General features: G+C 37.1%; 2 protein-coding genes across 6 annotated transcripts in view; one reads left to right on the top strand and one right to left on the bottom strand.

Moving 5' to 3' along the window:
- The window catches only part of PDE8B (phosphodiesterase 8B), a 319,793-nt gene extending 317,440 nt beyond the window's left edge, over positions 1-2,353 (top strand). For all 4 annotated transcript variants that reach the window (XM_029216166.1, XM_029216165.1, XM_029216167.1 and 1 more), the window contains one exon: positions 541-2,353. In XM_029216166.1, coding sequence (XP_029071999.1) covers positions 541-650 — 110 coding nt within the window. In that variant the 3' untranslated portion in view covers positions 651-2,353. The remainder of the gene's footprint in view (positions 1-540) is intronic.
- Positions 1-26,210, bottom strand: part of WDR41 (WD repeat domain 41) — a 65,029-nt gene that overhangs the window by 14,760 nt on the left and 24,059 nt on the right. Inside the window, exons 7-13 of one of the 2 annotated variants that reach the window (XR_003792612.1) lie at positions 23,608-23,670; positions 19,927-20,037; positions 13,875-14,059; positions 10,879-11,000; positions 9,957-10,045; positions 8,864-8,997; positions 5,850-6,052 (exon numbers count right to left, since the gene is read on the bottom strand). Coding sequence is in view for 1 of the 2 variants with exons in the window: in XM_029216168.1 (XP_029072001.1) it covers positions 5,900-6,052; positions 8,864-8,997; positions 9,957-10,045; positions 10,879-11,000; positions 13,875-14,059; positions 19,927-20,037; positions 23,608-23,670 (857 nt within the window). In the remaining variant the exon portion in view is untranslated. Of the gene's footprint in view, positions 1-290; positions 6,053-8,863; positions 8,998-9,956; positions 10,046-10,878; positions 11,001-13,874; positions 14,060-19,926; positions 20,038-23,607; positions 23,671-26,210 lie in introns of those variants that run through there. The other variant, XM_029216168.1, reaches the window with a different exon arrangement.

Consider the following 26,210-nt stretch of genomic DNA (forward strand, 5'->3'; position numbering starts at 1 on the left):
CAGGGTATTTTGTGTTTCCTTACAAATTAAAAAAATTTTCATTCTAGTTCTGTGAAAAATGTCATCGGTATCTTGATAGGGATTGCACTGAATCTGTAGATTGCCTTGGGTAGTATAGTCATTTTCACAATATTTATTCTTCCAATCCAAGAACATGGTATCCTTCCATGTGTTTGTGTCATCCTTGATTTCTTTCATCAACATCTTATAGTTTTCAGGGTACAGGTTTTTTGCCTCCTTAGGTAGGTTTATTCCAAGGTATTTTATTCTTTTTGATGTGATGGTAAATGGGATTGTTTCTTTAATTTCTCTTTCTGATCTTTTGTTGTTATCAATTTTTAGTTAAAAGGACCTGTTCATATTTCAGAAACCAGTGTTTAGTAACTCATCCTTCTCATGCTTCTGTGTTCACGTTAGGCCTAACCTAGGGTACCTCTCCTCCAATTGTGATCCCAAATTTGTCCCACAGAGCCCCAACCTTATAAATGCTCCTGGAATCTAATTTAACAGGCTTCTTTTTATTCTCTTATATCCTTGCAGCCTTTGCACACCTGCCAACCCTGATGCAACATTTGGCCGATAACTACAAACACTGGAAGACGTTAGATGACCTAAAGTGCAAAAGTCTGAGGCTTCCATCTGACAGCTAAAGCCAAGACAGAGAAGGTGACCTCTTGATCTACAAAGGGCACTGTGAATCACAGTAGTGTAAACAAGAGGCTTTCCTTCATAATGAAAATGACAGGTGTAGGTTAAGGAGCTAATGTTTAATATCTGACTTTTAATCATTCAACTTCCCAAATTTCATTTTTAGAAAATTATGTTCCATGAAGAAAAATATATGTTCTTTTGAACAATCACTTAGTGACAGAACAAACACATGGCAAAATCCTTTGCCCTGCTGTTATCCTGTCTGCCCTCATCAAACCCTGCAGCTGATTCACTGTAACTAGCAGGAGACATGCAGCAAAGACTTGGTGCCCACGAGCCCACCATCTCTGTGGATGATGGACCATGTAGCTTAGCTAGTGGTTTAGCTCATCTTTTACCATGAAAGTCACCATCACTGTTTAGCTTGACTATTTTCCTCAAGAGCATCAATCTAAAAGGTTCATAAGAATATCTAAGAAAAGAAACCCATATAAAGTGAGCAAAACAACTAGGACCAAACTGCTGATAAACTAGTTAGCTTCAGAGCCTCCATGGCTAGGTGGTTCTGATCAATGGTGTAACACCCAAGTTAGAACACAGTCTGTCTTGGCCTGGTGAGTGCCTTCTCTAGACTGGTATCAGCAGCCTGTGTAGTCCTCTCTCCTACAAAAGGGATTCATCTTAACAGAAAGCCAACCATAATGGGGAAGGAAGTGACATCTTGTCTGTGGGGAATCCAAGAGCTTTTTCCCTTTATTTCTGGTTTACAGAGGCAGTTACAAGGCACTATAGTAGGTATTATATACAAGCCATTAATCTGAATGCCCTTGGACAAGCTTTTTTTTTAAAAAGAAAATTTATATACATTTGCTGTTTAAAATTTTTATTAAAGCAATCTAAATTTTCAGGGTTTAAGTCCATGGAGTATGTTGTGCCGAGTACTGAGGAGACAGAGGAAGTTTCAAGGTTCAGATGTTTTTAACCTATCTATATTTAAGATCATGCCATTTTGCTTTAATGATGAAAAAAAGATTGCAAGGTGTGTAAATATATCAAAAAATAGCATATGGGGAAGCAGTAAATACTATTTTAAGCTATTAATTGTATGCTAAAAGCTTCTAAAGCACAAGTGCATATTTTTATACAGCTCTTTTCACAACTTTCTGTGGTCTACATGAAGTCAGACTTGAGATTTTCTTTTCTCTTTTACCAGCCAACCCTTCTCTATGTATTATAAATTAGAGATTCTGTAAACAAAATCTTTGTTTTTCTTTCAAATTCTCCGTACTTCATGCTGCATTTCTAAGAGGTATAAACAAACAGAGACTAAATTAACTGAACCAGTAGTTAGTTACTTTTTTCAAATGAAAATTGGAATGCAGAACACATGGAACTAGTACATGGGGGCAAAAATTACTTATCACTACAAAACATGCCGATGTTTTTTTCTATGTTTTGTACCAACAAATGGAAACATATATGACAATTCCATGCAAAGAAATGTACCTAAATTATTTTTGTTAGATGGTAAGAGAACTTGCTTGGTCAGGACAGCAGCTAGCTTTGTATTGTAATGCTGCACTAAGTAAATGTGATGAAAATGTTTTTGTGAAGTACTTGTAACTAAATTCCTACAGCCATTTTTCATTCCTAACAGCTGTTTTTATTTTACCTCTTTGGCCTAAATTTTTCATAATTTCAATATTTCGGTTTAGTGTTCTTTATTTCATGAGTCACACGCTTTGTTTTCAGAACACATTAAATTCAGGATGTCAGAATCCCATTTTAAGGAGCTAAATAATTTGCCTAGGCTTCAGAAGCTTGCCTGAAGCAACGACAATCTTTTCTTGACCATCTCGCTTTTGGTTCCATTTGGTAAGTGACATTCATCAGATGTCTGACATTTTTCTATGTGAATGTCTGTTAGAACTGACTCAGTATAATTTCAGATTAATTTCATATTAACACTGCCAGGTACTAAAGCTTTAGCATAGCTCTGCTCTTTATCAGTGTAATCTACTACGGTGTAATCTTCTACTGAGTTGCTAACTAAATAGTGCATTCCTCCGAATAGTCTTTCAGATGGTATGTGTATCAGATGAGTGAGTATAAACTATTATAATTGTCCCTCATACTGAGCGTAAGTCTGTGTTGAGGGGAACCCTATTAATTTAGGAAAATACAACATGATCTAAACTAGAGAGAAGTCACATTACTACTACTACTTAACCAGAAGTTAGTTATAAAACACTGTTACCGGGACCAGAATAACCCTATAATTTAATTAGGCTAGTCTTTACTTCCAATTTAAGATTTTAAAATATCCTTACCTTCAGAGTTAGGACTGGTTTGTCTTGTGGACAAAGAACAAGCCTCATCTATTAATGAGAACGCACTCAACTTGAGAAAGATAAATACAATGTCCCTCAAGTTTAGGCTCTTGATTGTGTTATGTGAGTAAGCCAGAGAATGAGGTAATAAGGATATTTTTAAATAAAAATGACAAGGCCCACAGCATAGTATTACTTCCGGTGTTGCAAATATAACAGCACTGAAAGCTAAGATAGGGAAATGGAAAAAATGCACATAATATTTATCGACCTCAGTTATAGTTGTATTCTTCTAATTTGAAAGTTCAACTTTTTGCAGCACTCTGCATACAACTAGTAAGCAGCCATCAAGTCTGAGTCCCTGCTAGATTTTCCCATCTCACTGTTTTACTCCATCTCTGACCTTAGGGCACTCATGAAAGCAAAAACCATCAAGTTCCCGTGAATGGGTTGGAGGTTTTCCTCTAGATTTTAATAACAGAGGGACTCACAGTGGTACTTTCATCAGTACTATTTGCTCCCCCAACTCACCTGTGGTTTGTATCATTCACGTGAATAGATTACTATTACATAATACTAATCCAGAACAAATTAGGGAAAAAAGCAGTTAAGAATCTATGAATTCCTTTTATAATTCATTGAATATCTTATACAATTCAAGAAAACTTTAAAACTCATGACCTAATAGTAGAATCTCCAAAGAAAAAGCTAGCTAGTAATAAGAGAAAGTCCATCTATGGAAGAAAATTAAAAGCCTAAAAATGACTCTGATCAATAATCTGATGCACTCAGCCCAAAATGCATGTCTGCCTGGTTTAGGAATCCTACCCACGTTCCAATTTCAGGATAAAAGATTAGCAGTGCCTCGGTATGACTGCTCAGATATGTATGCCACGATAACAACAATCTGTCCGCTAAGAGGCAGGGCTAATTTTTCTATTCACATTCTTCTATTATATAATGGAGGTTACATAAATTTTATTATATTTCTCCATAAAGGTATTTTCATTGTGAATTAAAACAGAAACAATGACTATGAACATTATCTGGTTTTGCTCAAGGGGTAATCATACAACCCTTCTCTCTCATTCCAGTCATGTTCAATTTCTGTTTTTAAATTTGTTTACTGATGCTAATGAGAATTGAGCTAACTAACTGGAAGGCCTTACCTGACTGGGCTTCAGCTTCCTTATTTATAACATTATGGCACTGGTCTGGCATAGATGACCATAGCTCTTCCAGACTTTGTAGGTAGTTGAGGAAACAACAACTGTCAAAGGTAAAACTAGTGACAACAATTTACAAAGATTCCATTAGGGTGTGTGTGATGAAAAAATAAATCCAGAAAGTGTTCTTTGAGAAGGATTAGTCCTCTGACACATCAGCCACCTGGTGTTTACTTCAATACGATTCTTTCATCAGCAGTTTAAGATTAACTAACTCCACAATTAAACCCACCCATTTTTTAATGTATGGAACACTTTTTAATTTTTATTCTTTAGTACCAAAAGGGAGAAAGAGTGCTCTAAGGCTGATGGGGTGATGAAGATGATTAAATCTCAGTGGTCTGCAAAAAACTCATAAGTGATGCCTGTCTCAAGCATTTCATATTTGAGCCAATGGTAAGATGAATCAGGCACTTTGAAAACACTGTAACTTTACTGATCTAGCTCTCCTCATCTCTGGCATATATGAGGGGCTGCTGCTGGTCTGTTACCAAGAATCTAGTCAATAGCTGTTCAGGCTAGGGGGAAAAAATACACCCTAATAAGATTCCTCCTGATTTGTGTTTATAGGGATTTTAGTAGCTAGAATTTTTTTTAAAAATGATTTAAACAAATTAGTTGGCACCAAAAAAAAAAAGCTGTAGTTAAAACAGTGAGAGATTCAGGTTTGCTTCATATTTAGAATACTGAGAGTTACTAAAGACCAGGGGGATTTGTAGGAGAAAGGCTATATTTAAATTTATCACAAGAATTCTTAAACAGGCTCTAAAGAAAACCAAAGAATAAAAAATACTGTTAGTTCTATTCCTACCTCCTCCCAGGGTCTAGGTTCAAATTAAGAAGCTTAAAACACAGCACTCACCACTTCAATAGCAGCACAAGGTACAATTATTATGGAATCTTCATTTCCTACAGGGAGGCATCAGTTTTCTGGATATCTCAAGGTTTAAGTTCAAGATATGCTACATCCTACCTATTTACTCTTCACCGGATTTTTCATTTTTCTCCCAAAATATCGTCTATAATTATCATGTATATTTATTTCCAAAAAAGTAGGTTCCTTGAATAAATCTTTAAAAGAATGACAGGTATAGTTAAAATACTAACTTTGGAGAACAAAGGTATTTCAAAATCCAAAAAGGCTAAATGAAAGAAATTACATGTACTATTTAAAAAATCTAATCCCTTTTGATGAATAAAAATTTAGTTAGAGGCAATATAATTACATTAGAGAGTGAGAGGTTCCAAGTACTCTTCTCCTCATTAAACATAAACTCCTGTAATTTCTGGTGTAGAGTTTTTTCAAAGCATAAAAAATTTATCTCTGTGAGGACACTGTGGTATAATTTAATTCTGCTTCAACAGGTATATATGTGATGAACTCTGAAAACTTCACTTTCTGAAAATTCACTGCTGAAATTAGACCCATTCCTTCAATGGTTTCAGGTAACTGTTATGTGAAAAGTCAAATGAAAAACTTGTGCTATATTCGTTGGTGAAAGTACTAATACCTGAGAAGCAACTTGTTGCTGGTTTGCAGCCCCAGAAAAAAGAATTCAAACAATTGGAATTTTACGGAGTAACAAGAAAAAAAATTACAAAATTTAAGTGATTAATATGGTAATGGTTTTCAGAGTATTACCCCTATATTTGCTGTTCAAGGTTCACGCACAGGTGTTCAAATTCCTTAAACTAGACAGCAAGATATAAGTCACCATTCTCCTCTAATTTTTGAAATAACTTTAAGCTGCGCAATCCAGATTCTCGTTCTCCATTTTTCCACAAAATAATGAGATGATCAGCAGAACATGTCACTAGTCCATGATCTTCAAAGTACAGAAACATCTGTAAAAAAAATTTTTACTTACTGATTATAGGAACTTCAAGGAGAAGAGGCTAATACTAACTAGATTAAGACAGGTGCTTGTTAAAATGTGTACCTTGGAGACTTCTTTGGATCTGACTGTAAAACTCCGTATCTTTCATGAGAAATGTTATTTTTAAGTGTGAGTGATAATCACATACAAATATACAAATGCTAGACTAGTAAATACTACTCAACTACAGAACTATAAATAACAGCTATTTTTGTAAAGTACATGAAGTCCCAAAGTATCGTCTAAATTTTACCATTATCTAATTCCTCAAGTATTGGTTTTAAGATTTTTGTCAGAAGTCCCAACAAACCTGCTTTACTTAATCATTTTTACTGGCCTTCTTATTTATGCAAAAATGGCCACCAATAAAATGTCTGAATTCCAAATTCTCCAAGAGAAACAATGGCTTTAGCTCTCTATATAAAGAGATATAATCAATCCTTAAGCATTTACTGAGTGTCATCTATATGCTTATAGTCCCTACCCTCAAGAAGGTTCTAATTCAGTTGTGAAAACCAAATCATAGTTGAAACAATAAGGGTACCAATTAAAGATGATGTAATCAGGTACTAAATAACATAGTTCAGGCTATGAGTTGCCACAAATGCAGAAAAAGGAGGCATAGATCAATAATGAATGAAGTTGTCAGAAAAAGCTTCAAAAACATAAAACTCTCCAAATAAAAGGAAGGTCATGCCCAGTGAAGGAACAGGCTGGAAGGTAAGAATAGGAAAATGCAATGTTGATGAGAAGGCAGCATGCATCCTATGGAGTAGAGAGCTGGTATTAGAGGAGATAAATGAAAAGGATGAGCTCTTTGAGGGAAAGAGTGAAATATAGGAGAGAAATAGGATGCAAGTTTTCTAAGAAATAACTCATACATTTCTGAAGATAGCAGGAGAAGAGCTCAGCTGATGATGTAGGAGTGAGGGGTGGAGACCTAGCAGAGCAAAATTCCTCAGGAGATGGAAAAGTTAGAATTCAATAAATACAGGTAGATAGGACTAGGCTTAGAGAGTAAGGATCAAAAGAAAATTCAAGAAAGAGCCAAGATTTTTTAACAAAGTAATTAAATGTCAACACTTCCACTCAGGAAAATTTCTAAGAATCAAACACTTCCATACAATGACAAATGTGCCACACCATTTAAAAACCTTTAATAGGTTCCTACTATTTAAAACATAAAGTCCAGGGACTTCCCTGGTGGTGCAGTGGTTAAGAATCCACCTGCCAATGCAGGGGACACAGGTTCGAGCCCTGGTCCGAGAAGATACCACATGCCGTAGAGCAACTAAGCCCGTGCGCCACAACTACTGAAGCCCACACGCCTAGAGCCTGTGCTCCACAACGAGAAGCCACCGCAACGCACCGCATTGAAGAGTAGCCCCTGCTCACCACAACTAGAGAAAACCCGTGTGCAAAGACCCAACACAGCCAAAATAAATACATAAACTTTTTATGTACGTATATATGAATTTTTTTTAAAAGTACAAACTCCTTAGCCTTACATTCAGTAATCTGACCCCAAACTACTTTCCCAGCTTTATCTCCTACTGTGTCCATTCATTGGAACACAGTCCTCCAGCCTAGCCAGCCTGCTCCTTGCCACCAAGCAGATTCTATCTTTGCCCTCCTGTCTACCACATTCCATCTGCACAACTCCCAAAGTTAAAAAACAAAATGAAAACAACTGGGCTACCTGGCAGAGGAAGGCAAAAATCAGGGAGCTTATGGTCATAAGACTATCTTAATCCTACCTAAGCATCAAGGTTCAGCTCATATTCAGGACCATAATATCTTTATATATCTCTTTGTAAACTCCAATGTCTAGTGTAGTGCCTGAAATACAGGAAATGCTAATAACAAGTGTTGTGCTGTTCCTCCTAAGTATAAATGCACTTTCAAATGAAAAACAATTTGTTCCTCCCTGGCTATGAAACAGGGAAGAACAATTTAAGAAACTCATGGGGCTTCCCTGGTGATCTAGTGGTTAAGACTCCATGCTCCCAGTGCAGGGGGCCTGCAGCACGTGGGAACTAGATCCCGCATACTGCAACTAGGAGCCCGTATGCCACAACAAAGATCCCGCATGCCGCAACTAAGACCAGCACGGGGGGGGGGGGGGGGGGAGGAGGACTTAGGGCTCTGCTTATACTGTTACCAGTTCCAATCATTTCTTTACCTCGTCTGGTCTTATTCCTTCTTCATTACAGGCAATAATGCCTATAGTAAATATTAAAGTATTTGAATATATTTATAGCAAGTTAGAACTTTATGCATCCTATAATTCTCAACTATTATTTTCATATATGCACAATGACAGTCAAGACACTGGGTTTTACTAAAGCTAACAAATTATTATCCTCCAAAGGGAGGTAAAAACAGTACTGTTCATGAATTTGATAAACTTCCCTGGAATCAGATTCTATAAGGCTTTACCTCTACATACATAAACACAACCCTCCATGTACCCTCTATTTACTACTGTTACATATTCAACATTATTCACACTGTCCTTATTGTCAGCTATCTACATCTCATAAGTAATAGTAATTACGCGATTTTTTAGAAGCAAGACATTCCTTCTTCAAATCATTTCTCTGTAAAGAGAGATCCTAATGGCACATACTATATAACCTATCCCATTCCATGTTTAGATTCCACAAAAACCTACAGATAAGAGAAAGTTTAGGTCTTTATGAGACCAAATGAAAGAAGAGCAGTGAGATGCAAAAAGCAGGAATTCCCTGGACATTTATATGCCTATTAAAAATAATACCTCCACAGATGATGAGTGTCCAATTAAATCTCCAATAAGCTCTAGTGAACATGAAGTGGCATTTTCTTGTTGTTTTTTAACAGGGTGGCTGGCTTGTTTATTTACTCTTCCAAATCCCCACATGTTAAAAAAACCTAGAAAAATACAGCCATTTCAGTCATTTTCGAAATTACTGTGCTCTTTTCTTATAATAATAATCTAAGATCAGAAAAACAAAACTTAAATGCAAAAAGTGTTCTCCATTTATTTTAGTCAAGGGCTAAGTGAGCGGATGGTACCAGGTACCATGCTAGAATTTTTTAACTATGTTACTTTGTTTCCTCTTAGCTACCCAGGTTTGTTGCTCATCTCTTTTTATTGTCCCTACTTACGCACTGGTGAAGGTGTGTTAATGTGAGGAAAAGGCAGTGGGAATCAAAGAGGAGAGAAATGAAAGGCCTGAATGGCAATGAGGTGGGGCGGGGGTGGGGGAGGTCACAACTCAGATTTATCAATAAAGGGTAGGCAAAAAGCAACATAGGGATGTCCCAGAGCAATGCCCTATGACTTCAAATAACCAGAAGAAATTCCAGGGGTACCAGCATCTGATTTCTTATGCAAAGGCTGCTAACTAACAGGGATTTTGTTTTTCAAATCAAACACCTGAAAATCAAAGAGTTCATGAGATGATATAAATACAAAAATGTTTATAAATAAATTGACTTCTATGTTAATGATAATGCTTTAAGGCTGAAAGAACTTTGACACCTGATGATACAAATTCTGTCTGTATACCAGACATAATTACAGACAATATAAATGAGTAAATAGTTCATTAGGCCATTTAGTCAGTCAGATTACCAGGAATAATAGTTTCCCCTCAGAACAAAAAAAATCCTAGTTGACTTGAACTGAAATAAACAGGTAGTTCTACAGTAAAGCAATATTTAAATGTGAATCCTAGATCCCAATTACCAAATGCTTCATGTAAACATCTGATGCTTCTTTGGAGCACACTGTATATTATTTTGTGGTTACATACCACTGCCTTTCTTCTGTCTTGCATATGAGAAAAAAAAAAAGCAAGACTACCTTTTTGAGAAAAGATACTCACCTGTTGGTACAGGTTCAGCTGCAAGCTGCTGTTTTTCTCGTAACTCCCAAATGCGTACACTTCCATCTTCTGAGCATGAGATTAACTGCCTGTCAGAAGAGAAAATCAGTGATAAAAAGAGCACCATGGAAGGCCTATGCTAAATTTGCAGTGAAAGAAATCAGTGGAGCCCGCAACTGCTTTTATTCAGCTCTTGGCAGGAGCCAATAAAAATCACAATTTATCAATATGGCTTTACAATGCAAAGTAAAAGCACTCCTCAAGAAAGGCACACATTATACTGTTACATTGGTTCAAATGTTATAAATATGTATCATTTCCATTTTTAAAAATGCATTCAGGAAACAAGTTACGAATTACAGTTTCACAATATCCTGAGAAGTCTCATTCCTTCCTCTCACTGTATCTCTTCTCAGGGCGCCTCTCACTCTAAAAGTATCCTGCATAGAAAATAATTCTATTTCCTTCATATAATTCATCCCTAGAAACTCAACAGCCAAATCTACCCTGAGGGGAAAGCCCTCAGTTGGTAGCCTTAGCCAACAGGAGACTACCATTTAATTGTAGCCGTAATCAAACACCACCACCAAAAAGGTGGGTTTGTGGAAAATACAAAAAGAAAAATTAGTACACAGTCAGTGCCCAAAAGTCTTTTATCTTTTAAAATAAATACCGAATTTTAAATTATCTCTTCTTATAATGAAATTCAATGTAATTCATTTGAACCTTGCTTCTTGTAGATTTCATAATATAATGCCACCAACTCTTCTGCTAAAATAGCCATGGGGTATTCTCCATTTCCAAAAGAACATAACAGGTCAAGCCACGGAGCCAGGTGACTTTGCCCCTTGAAAAATTACACTGGTGGCCCTGGGAACTATGCATTTCTTTCACCTGTTACAGAACTGACGGAAACTTGTACCTGTTTGGAAGTTTGGCAACGTGCAGGACATTGGAGTCATGTGCAGTTTTCTGGCAGGCAATCACACGCTTCATTTGAAGGTTATACACGTATAAACCCCTTCCAACTGCAACAAATACATTCTGGGGGGGGGAGGGGGGGAAGTTCAGTAATGGGCATAAAACTAGTACTTACCACTACCTGGTGTAATAGATTTCCAGGCCTGGTGTGAGATCAGAAAGCCATTGTTACCTTCCCTATTCCTAGCCTTCAGCCCAAATTATTGTACTGCCCTCTGAAATCCAAAAGTATCAAAGCACAAAGGAAAGCTGAGCATTTAGAAGGTGGGAGGACACAACTGCTAATACAGAGAAAGCTTTGTATATTATACCCCACAGCATCGCTTTCTTCCTCGTTGAAATGTGACAAGAGAAAGGAGCTGTGGCTGACAGACTGGCCTGCAGTGGAGGTGGAGCTGCTGAGGTACAACCTAGGTTTTCATCCACATGATACTATATCCTTGGGAAAACTACTTAGCTTCCTTTGCCTGAAAAATGTGAGCAAAATTACTTGCACTCCACATCTTAAGCGTCACAAGACCTATAAAGGATACAAAAAAGCATATGCTATAGTGGCATATATACAGTGGCTTCACAAAAACATTTTTCCAAATGTAGTATTAGAAACACCTTTTTACTAAAGCACCTTTAATCTTTTGAAAGTACTTTCACCAATATTTACCTTACTTCAACCTCACAACATCTCATTAATGTAGGAAAAGCTATTTTCCAGAATAATAAGTCAAAATAAAAAAAGATTAATATCACACAAAAATTAAGACGTGAGAGTTCGATATTAGAATCCAGGTCATGTTACTCCAGTCCCTTACTCTTGCCTCATACCATACCACCTAGCTTCCAAAATTATTTTGCAAGTCACTAGACTTCTGGTAGCTCTTGTCTTAGAATCATTCATTCTTACTCAGTTGGTATGCCAGTAGAAAGACCTTTCAAAAATCCTTTTTTTTTTGCCTACCTGTTCTCACCGAAGAATACTTCTCATGCAGCCTCAAAGGCTACAACGCCAACTCAGACCTACAGTATCTCGACCAAAACATGCCCCCCAAGGCTTACCAGAGTTTAAATCTGGAATGATCCCCTTGACCCTCAGGATTGGTATTCTGCATGTAGCAATGCAAGCTGAAGACCAGTGCCATGAGCATTAATGAGAACAGCTAGCCAACTTGCTAAAATCTAGCGCCCTGGGTGACATTCAATGCAGAGAAAACTCAGAAACTAGTTATATGGACCAGGAAATCTGTGCAGAGTTTAAATGATTTATCCAAAGTCACAAAGAAAATTACCAACACAACTAGAGAATTAATAAGCTTTGGGGCAGCCTTTACTCAACAGAATCACTCTATCAATCACTTGTCATCAACAATGAATGGCCCCCGTGCAGAAAGAAAAAAACTCCGATAAAACAAAGAAAATTAGGGAAAAGTGAGTGCTTTATTAATGCTTTATTAAGCATTTATAGCAGTTAATAACACCAATAGAAAATTTTAAGATTAAAGAGTACAAAATGCAAAACTTTAAACACTTTTACGAAAGTGAGAAAAAGGTATCAAATTAAAAATATATACGGACTTCCCTGGTGGCACAGTGGTTAAGAATCCGCCTGCCAATACAGGGGACACAGGTTCGATCCCTGGTCTGGGAAGATCCCACATGCCGCGGAGCAACTAAGCCCGTGCGCCACAACTGCTGAGCCTGCACTCCGGAGCAGGCTGAGCCACAGCAACTGAGCCCGCACGCCTGGAGCCCGTGCTCGGCAACAAGAGAAGCCACCGCGATGAGAAGCCCGCGCACCACAACTGAAGAGTAGCCCCTGCTCGCCGCAACTAGAGAAAAGCCTGCACGCAACAAGAAGACCCAACACAGCCAAAACTAAATAAATAATTAATTTTTTAAAAAAGAAAGATACAAATATATATACATATAAAATTTTTAGGCCTACAACTCTTAGAGATAGTTTCCATCTTTTCTGAGACTACTGTCTTTTATCATATTTACTTTTTTTAAAAAAAATAAAATTGGGATATAAAGAAACTTAATCTTTAGGTATAATAGTGTTCTTTAACCTATTCTTACCCTACTCTGTTTTAGTTTTGTTTTGTTTTTAAGGTAAGAGAGGTGCAAAGAAAGCCAAAACAAAAACAAAAAAACAGACCATGCTCTCCCTATCCAGAACACTATTACTGAATTTTTAAATAAAAATAACAAAACACATACAATTAGAAGATTTAAACAGTACAGGAAGGCACAAAATAAAGTGAGGTAAAAGCCTCCTCTAACCCCTCTCCTCAAAGTTTATAACACAAACATTTCTTGTGATTATATTTAGAAAAGGAACCCCCATTTTAAACATATTTTCTGAGCCCCTGAAGCTAAAAGAAGAGATGTTCAAATCAGAGCCAAGGTTCAGAAATCCACTGGTACTAATCTACTACTGCAAAAAAGGATGTAAAGTGCTTCAAGAGCATCACTGCCAAGGCCTAAAGGATTGAAGTCAATAATTCTCACACAATCATCTTGCCCCATGATGCCAGAAGACTAAAAGAAAGGCATTCCTGAAATTTTAAATTTCCTTTACTGCTCCAGGAAATGCACCAGAATCTTCAAAAGGATTCTTTCTCAGTGTTTCTTAGAACAATTTTAAGCATTATCCTCAAATCCTGAGGGAATATTTAATCCAACTCAAAATTTCAATAGGGTTTTTAAATCTGTGGCCATTTAATCACTTCCTTGCCTGAAAGATAAGAGCTAAGATTAAAATTCTTTTTTAAAGCAAGTGATGCAATCTTTGAAAAATATCAAAACATTTTAGAGCACAACGTGAACACACGGAATGATAACTTTCTATAGGATCATGAGATTAAATTTTTAAAATTAGAAATGGTTTATTAAAAGAGACAAGATTATAGATATTTTTCTCAATTTTTTTTTTTTTTTTACCTCTTCATCCCATGTGAAATGATGAATAGAAACGTCATTTGGCTTCTGACAGAGTTTTATTTCTTGCTGAGTGTCCAGCTGTGGAGATGGGTCCCAGAAGTTGCGTTCACAGGCCTGCACAGTCCAGTCCAGGATATCCCAGATGATGAGCTCTCCAACATGGGAGCCAGTTACAAAACTCAAATCTAGGCAGAGTTCATAGATGTCTCATTATTGACCATTTACCTAAGCTAAACATAAAAATGAATGAACTGCCTAGTAGTATTGCTCTATAAAATCACAATGTTTAGAACAGTGAGGTAACTAGACAAGCCAAACAGGAAGATTATCAGAAATAGACTCAAGCTTACTTAGAAATTTAGTATGTGATAATGATTGCATTTCAATTCAGCGAAGAAAGAAATACCTCATGCTGGACTATTTGGTTAAGTATTTGGGGAATAAAAACAAAAGAACCTTACCTTGGATCATACATAGTGAAGAGAAGCTACACTTCTGTTTCTCCTTTACTCCCACACTCACCACATGCCTGACACCAGATGCGTGGGGTTTTCCCACACCAGGCAATTCTGCGACACCAGCTGAGTGTCCCTACAATTCAACTCAACTTTGACACTGTCTACCTGGAGATAGTGTCAGATCCCACAAGTTAAGGACTCAGTCCCGCAAGACTTCTCCCACTTCAGATACTAACTGCAAATCCAGGTTGTTACCTGTGTTTCTGACCAACTGGCTATAAATCGAAGAGTCCCACATCCCCTCATCAGGTTCAGTTAATTTGCTAGAATGGCTCACAGAACTCAGGAAAAGTTTACTTACTTTATTATACAAGGATACAGATGAACATCCAGATGGAGGAGATGCACAGGGCAAGGTATGTGGGAAGGATCACAGAGCACGCATGCCCTCTCTGAGCATGCTGCTCTCCCAGCACCTCCACGTGTTTGGCAACTCAGAAGCTCTCTGAACCCCGTACTGTTGGGATTTTTATGGAAACTTCATCACATAGGCATGATCGATGACTAACTCCACGTCCAGCCCCTCTCCCCTCTCTGGAGAATTGCCGCGGGGGCGGATGGCCAGTGGCCAAAAATTCTAAGCTTCTAATAATGGCTTGGTCTTTCTGGTGACCAGCCCCCATCCAGGAGCCCATCAAGAAAGAGTAGCCTCATTAGAACAAAAGACACTCCTATCACCCAGGAAATTCCAAGGAGCTCTGTCAGGAAATATTAGACCAAATATTAGAACAAAAGATGTTCCTTGTGCTCTTATCTCTTGGGCAATTACAAGAGTTTTAAGGAACTCTGTGCCAGGAACTGGGGGCAACGACCAATATATATATTTTCTGTTATTTCACATATACCAAAATAAGTTTCAAACAGATTAAAACATTAAAGGTATTTAAAGAACTGAGGAAAATAAAGGTGAATGTTTTATGAATATGGAGTGCTAAAAGACTTCTCAAGGAGACAGAGTGGAGGCTGGGGAAAGAGATATGAGTGAACACCTGCTTAGCACAAAATCATACTTTTTTTTTTTAAAGATTTTTTTGATGTGGACCATTTTTTAAGTTTTTATTGAATTTGTTACAAAATTGCTTCTGTTTTATGTTTTGGTTTTTTGGCCTCAAGGCATGTGGGTGGGATCTTAATCTCCCTGACCAGGGATCAAACCCACACCCCTTGCATTGGAAAGGGAAGTCTTAACCACTGGACCGCCAGGGAAGTCCCCCCAAATCATACATTTAAATGACAAAACTCTGGGAAAAGTCTGCAATTTAGATGTCGAAATAGGCTGATTATACTTGATACATAAGCACTTCTTAGAAATCACTAAGAACAAGATAAGCACTCCAGCAGAAAAATGGGCAAAGGACCTGAACTGGCAAAACAAGAAATACAAATGGCCAGTAAACATGTGAAAAGACGTTCAATTCCCTAATAACCAAAGACATCTAAAAGCAATGAGATACTATTTACTGACTTGCAAATCGGGAAAGATTATAAAACACGAAAACACCCGATGCCGGCAAAAGCATAAGGAATCAGCACACTCACGTACTATTCATGCCCTAGTATAAACTGGTGTAATCTTTGCAATCCTTGGTAATATACATCAAAACCTTAAAAAGTTGTAAACCCATTGATCTAACAATTCCACTTCTAGGAATTTATCCTGAGGAAAGTACATAAAAGACATATGTGACAAGGCTGTTACACATAGTATTAAAAATCTAAAGGTATCCAACTGGGGATCGAATAAATAAATAACATCCACGAAATGAAATAGTTATGCTGTTATTGAAAACTAAGTTGTAAAAGTATGTTATATTAATACAGAAATATATTCATGACATACTGTTACAAAAAGCACACCATATGTATACACATATACATATATATGCCCAGAAAAACACTTAGAAGGATATGAACCTGTACTTAATGCTGTATGGTAGGATGATTTTCATTTTCATTTTTACATTTTTATGTTTCTGTTTCCTCATACGTATTATTTGCACAATAACAAGTTTTTAAAACCTTTAATAAAAATGAAATTAGCGGGCCAACTAAGACAGTTGACAAATTATACATTTAATAGAAAATGTACAACTGCTGAGACTAAAAACTATCTTAAAGAAATGCAATTTATTTTAATTCCTTTATATTTAGGAGGAACAGAACAATGCACTGTGAGTCTAGAAACTCTAGTTTTAATTTTGGCTCTGCCTGTTACTAGCCATGTGGTTGGTCTTCAGAAAGTCATTTGATCTTTTTCTATCTTGGATTTCTCAGGCATTAAATGAAGATGATTGTAAAAATCAAGTTAAATAATGTGTAGCCATTTTAAAAAGACATCAAATGTTATCTTTGAGTCCCTGGTATTATTTTGAGCCCCTGGTATTATTCCATATTAATGGTATTAAAACATCCAGTTACTTGTAATTTAGGAATACATGGATGAGTAATTATGATTTAATATCCCATTTATCAAATAAACCAGCAGGATAGAAATCTCTAATAACTAGATGAACAATCTCATAGAAATAAAGAATTACCAGCAATCATACAGGTAAATATTATTTTGTCTTGGTTCCAAGTCCAATTTCTATATAGTTTATTAACAGACTCTATAGAATTCTCTCTGTGAAGAATTAAGTTCATTTCTCATCTGTGGAGAGAAACAGGCTCCTAGTTCTAATAGTGGGAAAGTTAAGACAGTAGTAATATTTCCATGACCTTCTTTTCCATCCCTTTCCCTCCTCTTTCCAATCTCACTCAAACTACAAAAGAACCAGAGACGGTAACAAGTGAAGATCCTTCTAGATTCCAATTCTGCATGCGTCATTGTAATAGAGTTAACCTACTGAGACCACACAGCTGCCTGCTCTGATCTCCTCCAAGTGTCTGTAATTCATCTATGTAATAGCAAAGTACCTGAGCCCAGTTAGAATTTTTCACTAAAAATAAAATGCTGGCACTGACCTGAGTCAGTACAGTTTGCTATGTAAATTATCCCAAACTAGTTATTCAAAATGTTTCACACCAAACAACCTCGATGTGTTTTATATATAGGGATGGATTTTCATCCTATGCAATTATCAAAAGTCACTTAGTATGAACATCTCACCTGATACCTGTCTACCCATCCCTCAGAAGTACTAATACTTTGTGACTACCATACCATGCTGTCAGTACAAAACAAGAAAAGGAATAAAATAAAGAAGCAGCACCCAGAGCCTTTTGCTAGAAGAGATAAGCAAGGTTATCTTGTATGTCTGTCTTAGAAAATCTCTGCACAGGCATTCAGACCTCACTGGCAAACCTGGTATTCATTATCCACATTTGTAGGAGTTCTCTGTTGTACCATTCTAAGGTTGCCCTAGGGCCACCTCAATGAAAATGCACTTTTCCTGTGAGTTATAAACCCAGTAACTGGCCACATCTTTAATTGGTAATTGGTGGGGATAAAGAAGCAGGGCTGAAAGTGGAACTGGGACTTGTACAACATAATCATTTCAGGATTGCCAAAACCTGCAGCATGGCAGATGCGTCTATATACGAGGTAAGACTGTCACAATATCATTCTCAAATTTTACCAGACTACTTGTCCATATATGATTCTTAAATATGCTTTTGGCTTACTTATAGTCTGTAGTGTAATTTTATAATCATGGAATTTACAAACTAAAAAACACTAGGGGTTTTCTGTAATTTTTATTAACAATTTTTTTTTTTTGCTTTAGCTTTCCATTTTCCTTCCCTTAAAAATCTGGCAAAGAAATACTTGAAGAAAGCTTTCTTGGTTAAACTGTTATAAGCTTCTCTGTACATCACACAGCAAAAGAAGTGCCATGAGGTTAAGGCTACCTCAGGAACATCCCATCACCTTCATTAAGGAAACATGCCAGGTCCTGGTACCAATGCTTCACTTCTAAAATGGGACAACTAGGCATGACCACTGTAATGGCCAAAACACTGCTGTGCTTTTCTCAACAGCTTTAGGGCCTTGGAGCTTCTCTGGCTCAGTGTCAGAGGGACTTCCAAATAAGAACCTGCCTTTTGTGCTGCCATCATGGCTAGAAGAAAAGGAGCCCCCAGAGAAAAATAAAGTGGTGCTCCTAATATTATTATTTCTATCATATAGACAATCTAGTCATCAGAAAGACTTGCAGCTGGGTTGAACAAGCAAATGGCTATTGGAGAGGAAAATTTTGGAACTGGAAGGGACATTCTCACTGATGTATCTGAAAATGTGACTGAACAGCATACAAATGGAGACTACACTTAGTGCTGTCTGTTCCCCTTTCCCTCTGCCTCATGTTTCTACAAAGTATTGCTCAAAAACAGCCAACCCAGATCTCAGATCAGGGGGTGCAGTCCAGTCCCCTTACAACATCATATTCATGGCATCCTTACAGGACCCTCTTATAGTGTCCTCCAGACTATCAAACTGAAGCCACCCAGGAGTCCTCCCATCTGACCTCAGAACACAGATCACCCAGGAAAGCTCTGATGATATAAGGTGTCACTTTATTTGAAAAGGAAGTAGCTAAATCCCAGGATTTGTGGTTTGTGATCCTATCCTGTCATCTGATGTCAGGTTCGGCTCACAGGAGCTAACTCATTAAAATCATTATAAAGCCAAATAGAAAGTCTGGCAGGACTTCCCCGGCAGTCCAGCGGTTAGGACTGTGTGCTTCCACTGCAGGGGGGGCGGTTCAATCCCTGGTCAGGGAACTAAGATCCCACGTGCCATGCGGCCAGAAAGTAAAAAAAAAAACAAAAAAACAACCAACACACACATCCATGAGGAAGGGCAGATATGACCCATTTTCTGCAGACCTTTAGTTTGGTGTTATTCTCTGACTCTTCAATCATAATTACAACTGGCTTGAATCCAGCTCATTCTACTGTAAGTAGAGTGCTATATAATTTGTACTGTGTGATCTTCAAAAGAGAAACTAGCCAAGACCATTTGGCAAAAAAGTCAAAATGTTGGGCTTCCCTAGTAGCGCAGTGGTTGAGAGTCCGCCTGCCGATGCAGGGGACACGGGTTCATGCCCCGGTCCGGGAAGATCCCACATGCCGCGGGGCGGCTGGGCCTGTGAGCCATGGCCACTGAGCCTGTGTGTCCGGAGCCTGTGTTCCGCAACGGGAGAGGCCACAGCAGTGAGAGGCCCGCGTACCACAAAAAAAAAAAAAAAAAAAGTCAAAATGCTACCAAGCATTAGTACTGATAGCCTACAACAATCATCCCACAGCTACCAAGCAGCACCTGAGGTAAGTATGCTCTCTCCTCCGTCATCCCTTTTCTCTACCCAACTCTATTCTTCCCCTTGTGCCTAAACCTAAGACCTAACGATCTATGAAACTTGATGAATTCCACTGGTTTAAACCTCAGAAAATAAAAGACTGCCAATCCCTACTAATTAATAGCATTATTTTCATCATGGTAATTCCAGAATTCTAGAACAAAACAAGACTAAAGTTCAAAACAGGTTAAAAAGTTTAAAAATTTTTACATAATATCAACATGTACACAATGAGCTTACCATTGACATTAACCAGTGAGAGAATATTATCCTGGTGATCAAGGAGGCGCTTAACTTGAAGAATATCCCATCCTAGTGATCCCTCTGTGGGTGCTACCAGCCTGAAAATTACTAAATGAAAAGACAGATATAATTTTATTAAAATGGTCAAAGATTAAAGTTATATTTCTGCTCAAAAAGCTAGCATTTCATTAAGTGAGAAATACCTAAAATACTGAAAAACCCATCTCCAAAGACAGCCTTGCTCATACTACTTTAAAATATTTCTTTCAAATGCTTGAGATGTTTGAAATGATCTACTAAAATCCCAAGTGAGTGTGTCCTCAGAGCTCTGTTCCTTTATTAAAACTCTTCTAAACCCACTACCAACCGTGAAGCCTCTGAACAAAAAAATGCAAAGTACAAAAGATAATGTGAAACTGCTCAGTGAGTCCATAAATATAGTCTCTATAGACAAGTATTCACAAGGGTCACATATGTAATAACTTCAAGGAAATAAAACAAATATGAATTAGATCAGAAGATAAAAGAGAAGCAATAGGGCTTCCCTGGTGGCGCAGTGGTTCAGAGTCCGCCTGCCGATGCAGGGGACGCGGGCTCATGCCCCGATCCGGGAAGATCCCACATGCCGCGAAGCAGCTGGGCCCGTGAGCCATGGCCGCTGAGCCTGCGCGTCTGGAGCCTGTGCTCCGCAACGGGAGAGGCCACAACAGTGAGAGGCCCGCGTACCACAAAAAAAAAAAAAAAAAGAAAGAAAGAGAAGCAATAGTCAATTCTAAAAAAGGATTAATAGAAAAATCCTGGACTTCTGAACCAGGATGAGTACTCAGAGCTGATAGCCTTGCTTAGCTATTGATAATTAAAAGCCTCAAAGTCACTGCAGCTAGTGCACACAGAAATTCTATTTCCTGTTGAGAGGAACCCTCACATTAGAAAAAGAGAAATTGGTATGGAACATTTAAAACCAAGTACACGGGCACAAGCTTAGTCTTAGAAATAGAAAAGATAGTACATTTAAAGGAATAAAACTTATTTTTATAAGGAAAAATGGCACGACATATTTATTTTATAAGACTAAGTAAAATGCAGAACCTCGTTTTTAAGAATATTTGTATTTTTTATAAATTATTTTCTGAATAAAATCAACTTTCATTTCTTCCTTTTTTTTAGCTAATATTCTAACTTCCGTTGAGGCATTAGTGTTGCTTTTATTACTATTTCAATGAATTCACTAATTCATTCAATAAAAATCTCTTATTTTAGAAATTAGCCAGATCGAAGAGGACAATAAGTAGGAGGACAAGTCCAATACACGGTGACGACAGAAATGAAGGCATAGAGGTTGGGGAATCCCAGGCAATTCAGTGTTAACAAGCAAGTGATACAGGACTCAAAGGAAGCAGGAGGGAAATAATGGAGGGCATGATTTGATATGTTGAAAAATTTGGACTTGTAGGCTACTCGTGTCCTTACATTGGTCCCTAGGGCAAAGATTTCTTTCATCTGGAGCAAAAATGAGAAAAAATAAGGACTACATAAGTTTTTTTTTATAAAACTAAATGTATTCAATTTAAAGTCCTATTCTTTTTTTCTGAGATCATGTTCTTCATATTTTGTTGTTTAAAACTTATTTTTATAAAATCAGGGTGAGAAATGGTAGTTTGGTTTCTGGTTTGGGATTTTTAATGTTTTCACTAAACAAAATAAAAACTGGCAACTGTATGTTGATCTCCACAAGTTTGACCTTTTGTAGTAATCAAATTTGAGAGTTCAGAAACAACTGATGTAGGCAATCGGAAGCCACTGAAGCTTTGAAGCTTGCATTTTTTTAAAATTAATTTTTACTGGAGTATAGTTGTTTTACAATGTTGTTTTAGTTTCTGCTATACAGCACAGTGAAACAACTATACGTATACATATACCCCTTTTTTGGATTTCCTTCCCATTTAGGTCACCACAGAGCTGAGTAGAGTTCCCTGTGCTACACAGTAGGTTCTCATTAGTTATCTACTTTATACATAGCATCAATAGTGTACATATTTCAATCCCAATCTCCTAATTCATTCCCCGCCCCCTGCTCCGTATACATACATCCATTCTCTACCTCTGTGTCTCTATTCCTGCTTTGCAAACAAGTGCATCTGTATCATCTTGAAGGCTGCATTTTAGATAGATCCCTCTAGCATCTACTAGAAAACGTATCTGGGAAGCACTAAACTAGAGGAGAAGGCATTTGAGAAGCAGTAGAGGAAGGAAGACAAGTTAGGGGACTATCACAACAGAGCAGGCAAAAGAGGAGATGAGTACCTGAATAGAGCAACAGTACTGAGATGGAAAGAAGTGGATCAAAATATTTACAGCAGCCATCCTCAAAGTATGGTCCCAGATCAGCAACCTCAGCACTACCAGAGAACCTGTTAGAATGCAGAAGCTCAGGCCCCACTCCAGAATTAGTGAATTAGGAACTCTGGGAGTAAGGCCCAGTAATCTGTGTTTTTAACAAGTCCTCAAGTCATTTTCACGCACACTAAAATGTAAGAACCACTGAGTTAGAGTAAAACCAGCAAAACACAAGTGATTGACACAGAGGAAAAAGGCAGGGAAAAGCTAGACATCTTTCCAGGTCAATAAAGAACATGGGAAAACTGAATTTCTGCAAGGAAGGAAAAAGAAAAAAAAACTAAACACAGAATTATATCTTTAGAAATTACTTTATGAAAAGAAAGAATAAGCATAGGGTCTAGAAAATTACTTCTCAGACACGATTACACACAGAAAGTTCAGTTGAAGAAAGAGAAATGTGACTGCAAAGCAGTGGAGCCTGCAGACAACAGTTTATAAATGGTGAACAATTAACTCATGGCTCACTGGTATCTGCAAACATGCCAACTGATGGTCATAGCAAATCTCAAGGCTGGTCTCTAGAAGCAGCAGCACAAGTAATAGCAAATGCCCTCTGGGCTACAAAAATTCTTCAAGAAAAAAGCAGCTTTTAAGAAGTGTGCTTACTCTATCACTTCTCAGCACCCAAATTTCATCCATAAGGTAATGAACATAGAAGGTTTTTTTTTACTGCAGGCTCCTGTCAGTAAATGAGTTAGCCAACCGTCAACAGCTAAGAAAGTGTCCTTCAAACTGCATGTTTATAATCAGTTAACACATTTACAAAATTCCTGTTGCTATCCCTCCTTCTGCTGTCCCACTAGTCTGAGGGAAATGGCATAAACTCCCCCACAAGAAAATGGGCCCCATTCTGGCTTCCTGAGGCAAAACCTCCACAGTTCCTATCTTAGTGAACTCCCCAAATAATCCTCCTCCAACACTCCCAACTCAAGCTTTCAGTTTCCAGAATGTTGATAGTTGTTTTATGTGGCTAAAGTTTTTGCTAAGTAAGTGTATGAGTGTGGATCAGCAACAGAGAGGACTGTGGAATGTAAATGGCCTTCTCTAGCATCAGAGGAGTGGGGTTACCTTGCCCACTTGGCTATGCTAGACCAAGTGTGGTAAAAAACTGACCTAAGATCTTGAAAATGTCTTGGGCTCCACATCACTTTGACAATCTCAGGAGGCCAAGACTGGGACGGGAAAGATGTCCCTTGAATTAGTCTTTCTGAAATGTGTATACAAGGCTAGTTTAAAATTTTTAAAAAGAAGAAATAAAAGAAAAAAAGTCATACTCACTCAGTTCTTTGCCAACTGCCGCCACAACACAGTTCTTAGGTATTTCAATCAAAGCACTGATCCCTTCACAAAAACGTATAAAACGAAGGTTAAATTATTTTCTTCATGGATTACATCAAAAACAAAAACATTCTCAGATTTATGTTGGTCATTCCTATAAAGGGGATGGTAACTATAAAGCACACACAATTTGCTACATCACACTTCCGTGCTTGCTTACATATGGAAAATGATTTTGTGAAAAGTAGGTGAGACCTCTGGAAGACATTATTGATTTCTTAAGAGTAGGAAATGCTCTTTGAAAATTTTTACTATTGTGGTGAACTTATTTACCAGGGACCCCTTAAGATAATCATCATCACCATTTACAAGATGGCTAGCTCAAATGAGATATAAAATTGGCATGCTCCTCAATGTAAATTTAAGAAGCCTGGGTGGGCTCCCTGGCAGTAAATGAGTGAGCCAACTGTCAACAGCTAGGAAAGTGGCCTTCAAATAATACGTTTATAATCAATCAACACATTTACAAAACTCCTTGTATTACTAGAATAATCAGATTCAACATTCCATCACATTTCATTTATTAAGCATACAATTCTAAGTATCTTTTTATAGCTGAATCATGAAATGATTTTAGGGTAACCATAATTTCTGTAAGATATGTTACGTTACTTTCTATAAAATATGTTACATTACTTCTGTCAGCAAAAAATATTCATGCATTAGATTTAGAACCACCACATGTGTTGGCAAAAAAACCTGTTTATTAAAAGTTCACTTCTCCATTATAAAATATATGTAATTTTATATATATGTAATTTATAACATATACACAAATTTGGAAAGTATTCTACTCATTTACTTTACCTTCCCACTTGGGGAGTATTTCTGGCCAAAATCTTTTCTCCACATACTGTTTTAACAGTATATTTCTATTTTACCATGTTTAAGACGGGGGGATGATGGTGGTGGAGGAGAAAGGGGAGGAGGAGTGGTACAAGAAGCAGAAGAGATAGGAGAGCAGGGGAAGGGGTAGCAGAGGAGAATTCCAGATGCAGAAAACAGCTTGTTTAAAAAAATGTTTATTAAATTATTTATGAAATAAAAATACTAGAAACTCATTAACCCAGAAGTAGCAACTTAATACACAGAATCACAGAACATATTGCTGGAAAGGGCATGGATGTCCTGTTTTCTAGTCCAAGCCTCCTTCCATTGCATCAGACTGACTAAGATTATCTTTGCTTATTTCCAAATATGTAATAACTGTTCTAAAAGCCCTGCCAGTCCATAAATCAAGCAAGGCTTATTGAAAGGAGCTTTATAAGATAAGGGTCTAAGAGTACTGCTAAATCCAAATCATGAAAAGCTCACCAATGGCAACCTAAGGCCTTTTCAAAGCTTTCTAACTGATTTCCTCAAAGATTTCTGCTATATCTTGAAACACTGATAAACAGGGCAAACTGTGACTACTTAATGTACAGTACTCAAAGATAACTCGTAACAGGAATGGGGACTGCAATAATAGGTGGTTATTTCCATTAACATACAAAAGGTGTTTTTAGCCCTGATTTCAATATTTCACAACATAATTACTAATAATTCATGAAATAAAAATTCACAGATACCCACAGGCTAGTATAAGAAATAGGAAGGAAAATGTATATGTAAATAAAGAGATATAACTCATGATAATAGTAAACACGAAAATACACTCTAGATCCAAACAAAATTACTAGTGATTGAACATTGAATTGAGAAGTTAAACTGTAAATCCTAGTAAGGTATGGATTTAGTTTTGCTAAGACATCATATTATTTTTCTGGTATTTTATAATACCCATGTGGAGATAAACTAGTTCCAATAATGAAGTGTAAATGCAACTCAAATGAAGTGTAAATGAAGTTTAATAACACAGGCATACCTTGGAGATATTTCAGGTTTGGTTCCTGACCACCAAAATCAAGCAATTCTCACAATAAAGCAAGTCACACAAATTTTTTGGTTTCCCAGTGCACATAAAAGTTATGTTTACACTATACTGTCATCTATTAAATGTGCAAAAGTATTATGTCTAGAAGACAATGTACATATTAGTACCTTAATTTAAAAATACTTCATTGCTAAAAAAATACTAACCACTGTCTGAGCCTTCAGCCAATCATAATCTTTTTGCTGGTGGAGGGTTTGAAATATTGCAAGAATTACCAAAATGTGACAGAAACACAAAGTGAACAAATGCTGTTGGAAAAATGGTGCCAATAGACTTGCATGACTCAGAGCTGTCACAAACATTCAATTTGTAAAAAATGCAGTATCTACAAAGCCCAATAAAGCAAAGTGCAATAAAACAGGGTATGCCTGTATTCTTTCTAGGATGTCCATGGGTTCATTTCACTACTTTTAGAAACAAAAATAGTTAATAGTGTATCACATGACTTCAAGGTTACTGTCATTCAAATTTACTCATTTATACTTAAATATTTTTACTCTGAATAAATTTTTATTTTTTAAGTTCCTTGATATCAATATAAGTCAAAACTGATTTTTCTTCTATTAAAACGAAAAGTATATGTCAACAGAATTCTGAGAAAATAGAATTT

Source organism: Monodon monoceros, unplaced genomic scaffold, assembly GCF_005190385.1.
Source record: "Monodon monoceros isolate NGI ecotype Baffin Bay Population unplaced genomic scaffold, NGI_Narwhal_1 Super_Scaffold_12, whole genome shotgun sequence".
In the NCBI taxonomy this organism is placed as follows: domain Eukaryota; kingdom Metazoa; phylum Chordata; class Mammalia; order Artiodactyla; family Monodontidae; genus Monodon; species Monodon monoceros.